This window comes from Citrus clementina, unplaced genomic scaffold (genome assembly GCF_000493195.1).
Source record: "Citrus clementina cultivar Clemenules unplaced genomic scaffold, Citrus_clementina_v1.0 scaffold_4, whole genome shotgun sequence".
Lineage (NCBI taxonomy): Eukaryota > Viridiplantae > Streptophyta > Magnoliopsida > Sapindales > Rutaceae > Citrus > Citrus x clementina.
In genome coordinates this window covers 13902119-13914035 of record NW_006262274.1, presented here as the reverse complement: position 1 = coordinate 13914035, position 11917 = coordinate 13902119, and the positions used below count along the sequence as shown (strand labels likewise).

The following is an 11917-nucleotide window of genomic DNA, read 5'->3' as shown; positions in this document are numbered from 1 at the left end:
AGTTGAGTTTCAGTGCTCGTATTTTATTCAAAATAAACTAATAAATATGCTATTTTATGAACCTTTTCTTATTGATGCTGAATTAGATGATGACAAAATAGTTGAGTATGGCTTCTCAGTTATTTTACCATGTCCGTATCATTTGGAGTTCATACATCACTCTCTTTCTGAATGATTTCTACACTAGTGAATTGGATTATAGTTGATGGTTACCCTTTGAGTTATGATTCTTTGTTTTTTGGGAGCTGATTTTGGGTGAAAACTGTTTACGGAAGTGGATTGTTGGCTAATTAGCTTCAAATTATTTAATGTGCAGTGTATTGGTGCCACAACACTAGATGAATATAGAAAGCACATTGAGAAAGATCCAGCATTAGAAAGACGATTCCAGCCAGTTAAAGTGCCAGAACCGTCAGTGGATGAAACCATACAAATTTTGAAAGGGCTTCGAGAGCGATATGAAATTCACCACAAGCTTCGTTACACTGATGAAGCACTAGTTTCTGCTGCTCAGTTGTCATACCAGTACATCAGGTATGCTGTCCATGAGATACTTTGTCGTGCAGTGAGATAATTCATTTCAAGTTGGCATCTATGATCTGTTGTGTCTCATTGATAACTGAATACATATGACAATCTCTTCAACATGGAAATTCAAAGCAAAATCAAGTGTTGATATGGTAAGGGGGGTAAAAAAAAAGTATTTGGGCTTGCCCACCCCCCCTGACCTTTTTTTTTTTAAAAAAAAGTGTTGATATGGAGATGATTTTTTTTTAATCCATTTATTTTTATTTGTGTGCTTGGTAACCAAGAGAAATAGAAGAATAAAAGTGAATTTTCTGATTTTATATCATAAACTGTTTTTATTGCATTACCAATTTGGATTTTCTGCAGATGCTAACAAGACGATTTTCTGTTGTTCCTGTTTGCTTACCATGTTAATATGTGGCTGCATAACCATGTGGGATAAATAATAAATTTATTGTCCCCTGTAATGACCTGTGTTTCTGCAATCTTCTCAGTGACCGTTTTCTCCCTGATAAAGCTATTGATTTGATTGATGAAGCTGGTTCTCGGGTTCGTCTTCGTCATGCACAGGTATGAGGTGATATGGCAGTTTGTGTCTCCATCTGTCCTGTCTTGTTTCCCTTGCTTTCAATTTGATTGGTCGCTTTTTTGATACTGCAGCTCCCCGAGGAAGCTAGAGAGCTTGAAAAAGAGCTCAGGCAGATAACTAAGGAGAAGAATGAGGCTGTTCGTGGCCAAGACTTTGAAAAGGTATGAACTACCAAGTAGTGTGTGGTTGCAAGTTGGTACTTTATTTTGATACCTTGAGTCGTATCAACCGGTTGTGACACTTTTTTTCTGGTACAATTATAAATTGTTCTTTCAGAACTGAGAAATTTAATGTCTGAAAATTCAATGGTTATTTGATTGTAAAAGTTGGCATCTTGGTTCCTTTTCCAATCAAATAGATTAAGCCACCATATTATTTAGCCAACTAATGGTATATGGATAATATTTTGAACAGGCTGGAGAGTTACGTGATAGAGAAATGGACCTTAAGGCTCAGATATCTGCTCTTGTCGATAAAGGCAAAGAGATGAGCAAGGCAGAGACTGAAGCAGGGGATGTTGGTCCTGTTGTGACTGAAGTGGACATTCAACACATTGTCTCAGCTTGGACGGGCATTCCGGTTGAAAAAGTCTCGACTGATGAATCTGATCGCCTCCTCAAGATGGAAGAGACCCTTCACAAGAGAGTTATTGGTCAGGACGAAGCTGTCAAAGCTATTAGTCGTGCTATCCGGCGTGCACGTGTTGGACTCAAAAACCCCAATCGACCAATTGCTAGTTTCATCTTTTCTGGTCCAACTGGTGTCGGGAAGTCTGAACTGGCCAAAGCACTGGCTGCCTATTACTTTGGCTCAGAGGAGGCCATGATCAGGCTTGATATGAGTGAGTTCATGGAAAGACACACTGTTTCCAAGCTCATTGGTTCACCACCTGGTTATGTTGGTTACACTGAGGGTGGTCAGCTGACTGAGGCTGTTCGCCGTCGTCCTTATACTGTTGTACTCTTTGATGAGATTGAAAAGGCTCATCCTGATGTCTTCAACATGATGCTTCAAATTCTCGAGGATGGAAGATTGACAGACAGCAAGGGAAGAACTGTAGACTTCAAGAATACTCTTCTAATAATGACATCAAATGTTGGAAGCAGTGTAATTGAGAAGGGAGGACGCCGCATTGGTTTTGATCTTGATTATGATGAGAAAGACAGCAGTTACAACAGGATTAAGAGTCTGGTAACTGAGGAATTGAAGCAGTACTTCAGGCCGGAGTTCTTGAATAGATTGGATGAGATGATTGTTTTCCGACAACTCACCAAGCTGGAGGTTAAAGAGATTGCTGATATAATGCTGAAGGAGGTGTTTGATAGACTCAAGACAAAAGATATTGAGCTTCAAGTGACAGAGAGATTTAGGGAGAGGGTGGTTGAGGAAGGTTATAACCCAAGCTATGGAGCAAGGCCATTGAGAAGAGCCATTATGAGACTTTTGGAAGACAGCATGGCTGAGAAGATGCTTGCAAGAGAGATCAAAGAGGGTGATTCGGTCATTGTTGATGTCGATTCTGATGGGAACGTGACTGTGCTCAACGGCAGCAGCGGTGCTCCAGAATCATTGGCAGATCCACTACCTGTTGTGTAAACTGATCATCTATTTTGAGATGTTGTTTGTACTTCCATTTTGATTTCAACTGGCTAGATACTCAGTCTGTTTTCTTGGAAGGACTACTTGGCAGTAGATTTGGAAGCTGTTGATTAAATCGGTGGTGGTTGGGTTTTAAGGCTGTAGTCGTGACACCATATGAAAATAGAGTACACGGTTCAGTTCAGTAGCAGCAGATAGTGGGAAAGTTGCAGTCAGTTGCTAGTGTTAGGTTTCATATTGTTATTATTATTATTCAGTTCTCATCATTATTTGCTTTCTTCTTAATCAGAGAAGGATTTGAATGATAAGTCGGATTATAATCGACTGCTCTTAGTTGCTGTGAATTATATAAGATATTATATTTATATTTCAAAACAACGACCATGTTTTTATTTCTTCTCGCTAGTGTAAAATTGTTTATAACTCCTCTCAAGATTTATAGCCTGAAAAATCATTCGAGCATAACCTTTGTGACGTGTGGGATGCTCGAGGCTAATATGATTACATGATATTGTCCCAAACACGTGGGGCTATTTCTTTTTACTCAATAACTAATAACTAAGAGGTAGTGGGAGGCGGTGGTACAAACTGCAAAGTATCATTTGTTGTACTTGTTACACAAGCAACTTTGAACCCATGATAGCAAAATGATAGCAAAATGATAGCAAAATTCATACATGCTGATATGAAAACATCATTTTCTGTGTACGAGTGTTCACATTCTTCGGATCACATCTGGAGACATGAGTGGCTCTCGCAATGCCGTTGATTTCATCATTTTCTGTGTACGAGTGTCCACATTCATTGGACCAAATCTGGAAACTGTTTTTGAGTTGTTCTCTCATTGCTGTTGACTTCGCTTTGCGAAAATTTTGATGGCTCAAGTAAACTGGACGGTTGATGCTATACTGGATCCAACAAATCACACGTGGGAAAGTGCAGCAATCTGCAGATTACTTCCTCCATAATTTCCTGACACTAGAATGAATGAACTCAGAATTTCTATTCGTCCAGAAGTGAACTAGACTCCCTTTGTGTAGGACTGACACTTCCACCTCTGCTAATTTTAAGTGCATCCAAAGCCTTTTGTATCTCCATAGTCATGGCACTGTCAACGCTGCCCGATGACAACTTCTTGTGTGATTTCTGCAAATGAAGCTTAAGTGAGCTGCTGCTCAGACCGGCATTCTTCCCGCATATTGGGCAAACTTTCATCATTGGCTTCCGCTGTTGCCACTCCATTGAAACTTCACCATGCAGTTTCCTGTCAAGCTCCAAAAGAATCTTTGCAAACCCATCATTGGGCTGGGCTCGGCGATGAACTCGTTTTAGGGTATTCCATGCTTGTAATAGTGTGAAGTTCCTGCACCATAGAATAGCTTCAATAATGAACATCCGAGAATACCATAATTGAAAAGTGAGAATGTCGGGAAATTTCTTTTCTAACATGTACATCACAATATTCACTTACTTCCTGAGCATCAAGTAGGCAAGCACTAATGTGGCACTTCTACTTCTCCCTTCAAAGCAATGAACTAGGACTCTCCCACCCGTTTGTTCAACATGATCAATAAAATCCGAAGCTTCTTCAAAGATACTGCTGATGTTTGTATCTTCATTGTCACTTATCTGTACAAATGGATTAAACAATGTATCAGTCAGAAACTGAAAACAGTTTCCTAGGAAGTTCCGGAAACTGAAAACTAGTGCAGGGTTGGAGGATCCACAATCAACAATCTTAGATATAGGATACTAGAAAACAAGGCATCAGGCATGCTCATACTGCTAAATAAAACAAGAAACAATAAAATTTTGGGTAAAAAATCTCCAAAATGGATCATGTCTGAACCCCAGGTATTTTTCGAACACTTAAATTAAAGAAAAAAAAATATGTTGGACAAAATACAGGTAATCCAGCTAGCTCTGGAGAAATATAAGCATATAAGCTGATTCTCTTAGCATGAATTTGACATGACAAGGAAAAGAACAAGAGTAATTATCATTGATTTCTCTTCTGAGATATTACTAGTGAGTAACAGAAATTTTGGCAAGCGTGCTAGAGCAGAAAAATACTGCAGAACCTATTTGCAGCTTCAGTCACAGATTCCGCTCTGTAAGTAGAATAAGGGACGAAGCACTTAACCACTCTGTAAATAGAATAAGGGATGAAGCACTTAACAGAAAAATTTTTGTACTTGAAGAGATCAGGAAACTGAGAATCTGACTGTCCGATTTCATTGGCGCACAAACACAGTATATGAGTAATTCCTAAATGTTTAAGCGTGTAAACAGATCTTGCAGCCAGGGCACCACCAATGAACAGGCTACTTGTGATTGAAGAGGGCCTCTCTGTATTTGCCGCCTCAGAAATTAATGTTATCCTCTCAAGAATATGCTCAAGTCTGACCTGTCAGTTATGATGCATGAAAAGAGAGACGAAGGATATAAAGAGCAGAAATTTTGATCACAAATACAAAAATATAATACATTAATTGAAGCTTATGAGAACGAAGTATTACCTTCAATTCGTAAGCATCAACAACACCATCACTACCCTCAAAGAACCCTGTATTAAAATTGTTTTCCTGGCAGAGTTTAACAGCATCATTTCTCAGCATTTCATTCCATTGTTCCAATTCTTTATTTGATTCAGCGTCAACCTGAGCACGACTATTGTAATATTAAACAACAAGACATAAGGTAGAACACAGTTGTAACTCCAAAAGAAAAATGAAGGTTTTCAAAAGAAGGAAAAAAAAAAAAAAGGAACAAGTGCTGTTTCACATGGACCAAACTTCCCGCGTGCTATGCCTTTATTAATTTTCTCAGCATAGGTGCAGTAAAACCTTTTTAATAATTAACTCCACTACAAGACATCAATATGACAAAAAGTATTCAACTTCACTTGTTTGAAAGTGATGCATCTGACCATGTCACCTAACAAAATGAAAAAATAGGCAAGTGATGCCACCGATTAACGTGCAAATTATAGCACTCACTGTTTCAGAGGAAGGTGACCTTGTTGATTTCCTACGTGACCCAGAAGATTGTATTTATCTAGAAATGCAGTATACTGAAACCACTCACATTATCCAATTTTATTATTTACAGCAGAGAATCCCTTTAGAAAGTTTCAAAATTTCTCATAAGAAGAGCCAAAGACTAACAAGAAAATTTCATAAAATGCATTATGGACTGTGAACCATACCTCTCAGTCCTTATGATCTACTGGAGAAGATAAAGAACTCACAAATAGAAAATTTCCCATCTCAAGCTAGAAGCGGTCATCAGACAACAGTACAACAGTATAACAACTACTGAGGATCAGCAAAAGCTCCGCTGAGAAACATTTTTTTTTAAATATTTATTCACTTACCAAGTCTAATATAAAATAGCTATTTCAAACAACTGCAAATGACGTATAAAAGTGACATGTTATTTTGTTTAGAAGCACACCTTTGCAAATTTGTGAAAATCACGGAGCTTTGCAGTCAATCGCAAGCTACGAACATGTTCTCCGTTCCCCTTGCAGAACTTTCCGTGCCAGTTTTCCCGTGACATAGGAGAATTAGAGTCTGTGCTTTCCTTAGAAGATGACCTTGGAGCTGTTTTTTGTGACTCTGTATCACTGTAATCTGGGTGGCTATCATTGCAGAGCCGTTCTTTACTTGGTGGAGACTGACAATAAACACTCCCAGCCGACTGTGAAGGAGATTCAGGAGCCACATAATCCTCCTTGTCAAAGTCCCCTGAAGGTGCCTTATTTAAAATATTCAAAAATGCTCGTAAGGAACCATCTAGTTTTTGGTAAAGTGTAATAAGGAATATATGAAATCCTTGAAGATCTCTAAGAGCAGCACGAAACCCACTACGAAATTCTTGAACAACTGAGGTCATTTCTGCCAACTGTGAATTAGTCGTACTAGCATCTTCTAAAGGAGGAGACCCTAATTTACCTCCTGTTATCTCATGTAACAGATTGGAGGCATATTCACTACTGTTAAGAAGTAGCTCAACCAACTTGGGATAATTTGCCTGGTCATTTGCACGTTTTCCTGCTGGAGGTCGGCGAGGAACGCCGGAGTCAATAGCCACAATGTGAAAATCAGAAACAGTTGATTCATCTGATGTTTGACTTCTTCGGCTCAATTCACTAGATTTTGGAGATTCTATGATATCAGAAAGATCTGAGCCCTCCGAAACCAAGCCTGCACTGTGAGGGATCACTCTGCTATCTACTGAAGCGGTTCTTCGTTCTTTCTGAAGAGCTCTAATTACCCGTGGTCGGTATTTCTTAATTGCAGAATCAAAAGCTTCCTCCATTGCATCCATATTTGCAGAAGCCATTTTGTCAGCCAACAATAAATTTGCTGGATTTCCGCGCCATCTGAGTTGACGGCAAGGGAGTCTATCTTCATTTCTAATGACAAGGTCCAACATCAAGACCCTGCCAAGAGCTGCCGCAGTTTTTTCAGCAGTTTCCCTTGATTCAAAAGCACTTGAGCTTTCTAATAAAGGAGATCCATGAACATAACTGCAAACACAGAAGTTCTTGATCTTAAGAATGCCTCATAAAAAAAGAAAAGAAATCATATTCATTGAAAAAAAAAAAACTAATACAGCAGATTAAATACCCCGCTTGTTCCTGTAACTGTTGCCTATATGATGTGCAATTAATAAGAAATTATTCAAAAACATCAAAGGTGATTGTCATCTCCTTATAATGACTGACCAAAAGAGAAACTTTGGCCAAGGCTTCAATTTTTAAGCTATTCGTAACATGTAGCAAAAGTTGAATTAGGAGCCAGTTGCTGATATGTTGGACCTACTTCGGTAGATAGTGCCTGATTGTAAATAACAAGGATTGACTATTCAATCATATGTACAACTTAGAGAGATGTTTTTTAATTACTGACTAGAATTTATTGGTTATAAAAAGAAGGATAATGTTTCCTTAGAGCAAAGCAGCTTACATTATAGATCATGTATCTGCTCCATTAGCAAAATCAAATAACAGTAAAAGGGGCCAAAAAAAATTCCATATCAGCAACGCACCCCCCGCACTTGGACGAAAAAAGTTCAATACAAACTTTCTGTGGATGATTCTCAATACTTTATTGGACGAGCCAAAAACTATACAGGACCGCCTTATCTTTTGTTCAAAAAACTTTACTGCAATAAGAACATCTCGTCAAAGGTAAAATCATGAACACCTATACATAGGCCTTATTATGCCCAACAACATAACTTTGACTCTCCTAAAGTGATATATACTCCAAACACAGGCGGGGTAAGAGAAATAAAAGCTTATTGTTCCTTAAGGTTCCCCTGCTACCTTGTTGCATAAAATCAACAACAAAAATCTAACAGCATTAGGTTCAGCTTTTTTAAGTTTGTGTTGGTTGATGCTAAGTAAAAAGGAAAGCTCTAGCACAAAAAATCCATGGTCTGAAAGAAAAACCCAGGAACGCACCATAAAGAACTCAAAAAGTAGAAGCTAATACATGAATGGATTAGATACTTTTCTCAAAGAAAATAGCTAAATGAGTAACTTGACTCCTTCCAATGCTCATAAAATCCAATAATGTATGATATTCAATTACCCTAACCATCTAACAAAACTAAATTTAAGCAAAAAAGTACAAATACTGTTGAATGGTCCTTGTTCCTCTTAGTTCAATATGCTGTCACATTAGAGAAAGATATTCACCTCATGAGAAAAAGGCATCGACTGAGTTCAAGAGCTTCCAAAAGTTCTGAACATGTCATTTCACCAATCTCATCTCCTTCAGAAGTTGCTGTAGCTCTTGCCTTTTCTGCAGCCTCCTTAATCTGGAGCCACTCTGAGCTACAATTATGAATTACTCTAGCCTGCTCCAGCAGAAAAAATTATAAACAAAAATGTAAAAGAAAAGTTCAAATAAATTAAAAAAAAAAGGAACAGAAGAAGTCCAGCAGAGTAGGACTGGACTTGTGGCCTAAGATGGTGGAAATAATTGGAGATAAGGGCACAACCTGTGGTGTTTGGACACCAAGCCACTTGGCAAATTCATAGCCAAGGCGTTCTGATTGGGTGGCCATCCTAGAAGATGAAAACTTTATAACTGCTGCTGCTTCCTTTGGAGGAGCATCATCACTCCCAGGTTGGTTGAATAAGGCAAAGAAAACAACTCCACCAGAATTTACAGTAACCTACATGCACATACTGAAGAAAATTTGAGGCAGCAAATGAGAACATAAACAAAGATTACTTATTTTCTTCTCGGATCAATTCCATGAGACAGGAATCAGTCACATTTCTGTATCAAGAATGACACATGCACACAAAATAGGGCAGCTAAAATTACAAAAAAATAAGCAATTCGGATTTTCATGCTGGTTAGTATTTCCACTAGGACAAAGGCCTCTAAAAAGGGCCCGATTTACATTCAGAAGCGACATATATGGTGAAGTTTAAGCATTTGAAATCGAGATGGAACCCGAATTATGCAATTGAAAGAAAACTCTACATGAAAATGCATGTAACCTTTGTATTAGCAATCTTCCTCCTCAACTCTCAGAACCATAAAGTAGATTTGATTAAGATAGGTGTTGTTCCAGACAATTGGGTTCAAATTGACCACATACCTCAAGGGCTTTATTCAATTCATCCTCGGACTGGTCAGTGCTACTACTATGCTCTGTGTGATGAAGTGAAGAGAGCATGTCCCATGAGAAAAGGCTGGACTCAATGTCCAGCATAGAAGCTTTCCCTAGTCTCTCCCACAAACTGTTTTCCGTAGGTTGCTCAGTGGGTAGAGGACCTTTAGGATCAACAAGTGATTCTCTGGCACTGGACAGCAAGAGTGGGGGACAACTATGTAAGAAACAGAATGTCATTTCCACTAAATTGCTGCAAATATTCAGAAGCCAAATCACAAACTGAAAAAAAAGGATGGCAAATTCAGCTACTAAATGGTGGCACAGGGTATCAAAAAACAACCATTTTTCTTTCGGGTACAGGATGGTTATCCAATAAATAAATCCAAATTCTACAATGCCATCACCATCTCTGAGAGCTTCACAGTCAAATAAGCCAATACATTATATCGTCACTCTCCAATAGTTTTATCCATAACAACAAAACAAAAGTCATATCATTAACGAAAAAAGATTAATCAAATGAAACAAGAGAATCTGATGCAGTACCTAACAGGCATAGTGTCGAGCCTATAAGGGCGATGAGGGAATCCAGAGGAGCGGTATTTGGCGCTACGTTTACGAACCAGCTCCAACCATTGGGTGAACCGATAGGCCGGACCTGCAGTTATGTCTCCCAACATATACAACACCTGCATTATTGTTTCAATTTCAATTGCAATTTCGTACACGTACAGAAATTGACAATTAGAATATCAAAATGTTAGTTAATAGTTACGCGGGAAGTGGCAGTAAGAGGCAATGGTGGCTCAGATTCGTCAGATCCAAAGTCCAGCTCCTTATCTTCGTCTTTCTCCTGCAAATAAATGGACATGTTATGAACAGCACGTAATGATTTTGTGTTGAAAAGCAAAAAAAAAAAAATAATAATAATAAAGATGAACCTGTGTGGAGTCGATGATTGCTCCAGCTAGTTCTTTTAGCTCCTTAGCCATTTTTTTTTTAATTTTCTGTGAGTTGTGAATTGTATATATGTAAGAAAAAGAAAGCTATCAAGTGGACGCTTTTTGAATGAAGGGTAGGGTTTGTGATACTATGCAACTGCAATGGAAGTGGGGTTCGTGGTCGGTCGGTTTGCCGGTAAAGGATTCGTTTGTTGTAAATGGAATGAATTAAAGATCAATCAATGATGATCATCGCAGCAGGCATTGCCAATTTGCCATTCGCTTACGAACTTTAGTAAGTAGTTAGTTATTTAGTCATTGTCACATGGGGGCGACAGTCACTGTGATTATTATTATTTTTGTTTTTTCGAGGAAGCCATGCGAGTATGCAACGACTATATCATATAGCCTAATGTGGTACATTTTTCTAATTCTAAAATCCCGCGGAATCTAATGGTCGAATACTAGAATTAGAAATTTAGAATAAGGCTAATGCTAAGTTATATGTATGTAATTTAAGGGGATTTTTAAAATAAAATATTTTATGTTTCCGAGTTTATTAACTGTTAGATTGACTTGAATCAACGATTGACAATTTAAGATGTAATCATACTGTTAAAAGCCTACTGAATGAGTGAATCCTACTCAACCTTCATCATTTTTTGAGCTTCAGGCATTTTTCACAATCTATATTGATGAAAAGTGAGTTGGTAAATTTAACACGACATGATTATCCAACATAAATTTGACAAAAATAAATGAGTACAAATAATTATATTTGACCCAATTATTAAATGATAGAGTTTGAATTGGCATAATTTTTTTTTCCATGATTGGGATAGCAATGGGGGTGGGGTGGGGTGGGGTGGGGTTGGGGAGGGCTACCCCATTTCCCACTCTATTAAAAATTTCGCATTCATTTCCCATTCCACTAAAAATTTTGCATCCATTTAAAATTTAATATTATTAAATTTTATTAATTTTATTATTTTAGTTATTATTAATTATTGTTAATATTATTTTTAATAATAATAATAATAATAGTAATAATAACAACAATAATGATAATATTGTTAATAATGATAAATTAATTATTTTTATTAATTATTAATACTATGGGTATTTTAATAAATTGATTCTCATTCCCATTCCCATTCTCATTTCTTATTCTCATTTATTTGACCAAGTAAACACATCAATGACATTTCAGCACATTCCCATTTCCATTTATTTTTGTCAAGTAAACATTGAAATCTCATTCCCATTCCCAACGCATTCCCATTCCACTCCATTTCCATTCCATGAAATAAACGCACCATTAGTGAGAGGGATAGGAAAATCACTTTCCACATGGAGATTCCCTATCCCCACCTTATTCCCCACTTATTTTATTGTAAATATGGATACATAATTTCAGTAAATTAAAAATTAAAGACTTAAATAAAATTATCACCATATTTTAAAGTACTTAAATTATTTATAAAAAAAACTCCAAAAGTTTGAAAAAATATCTTGAAATGTTATCAAAATTGAAAATTGTTTAAAGAGAGTAATATCTTAAGAGAGAAAAGAAAATATAACAATATTTTAAGGTTGAATAATAATTATATTATAAATT

General features: G+C 37.2%; 2 protein-coding genes across 8 annotated transcripts in view; one reads left to right on the top strand and one right to left on the bottom strand.

Annotated features, from left to right (window-relative positions):
* LOC18043471 (ATP-dependent Clp protease ATP-binding subunit ClpA homolog CD4B, chloroplastic) overlaps positions 1–3113 on the top strand; it is a 7550-nt gene extending 4437 nt beyond the window's left edge. Inside the window, 4 exon segments of the mRNA XM_006436879.2 lie at positions 317–534; positions 1023–1098; positions 1189–1278; positions 1532–3113. Coding sequence (XP_006436942.2) covers positions 317–534; positions 1023–1098; positions 1189–1278; positions 1532–2713 — 1566 coding nt within the window. The 3' untranslated portion in view covers positions 2714–3113.
* A 248-nt stretch (positions 3114–3361) lies between these two features.
* On the bottom strand, positions 3362–10645 carry LOC18044946 (dual specificity protein phosphatase PHS1). Of its 7 annotated transcripts, none has more exons than XM_024185707.1 (11): positions 10300–10645; positions 10134–10211; positions 9905–10047; positions 9344–9608; positions 8732–8908; positions 8427–8587; positions 6173–7250; positions 5236–5376; positions 4896–5123; positions 4188–4345; positions 3362–4079 (listed from the first exon to the last, which is right to left on the bottom strand). In XM_024185707.1, the coding sequence occupies exons 1-11, from the start codon at positions 10348–10350 to the stop codon at positions 3719–3721; spliced, it is 2841 nt and encodes a 946-aa protein (XP_024041475.1). In that variant the 5' UTR covers positions 10351–10645; the 3' UTR covers positions 3362–3718. The 7 variants fall into 7 exon arrangements, with proteins under 7 accessions (XP_024041475.1, XP_024041470.1, XP_006436940.1 ...); XM_024185702.1 differs by having other exon boundaries at positions 9344–9572; XM_006436877.2 differs by having other exon boundaries at positions 9344–9548.
* Positions 10646–11917: the final 1272 nt, after the last annotated feature.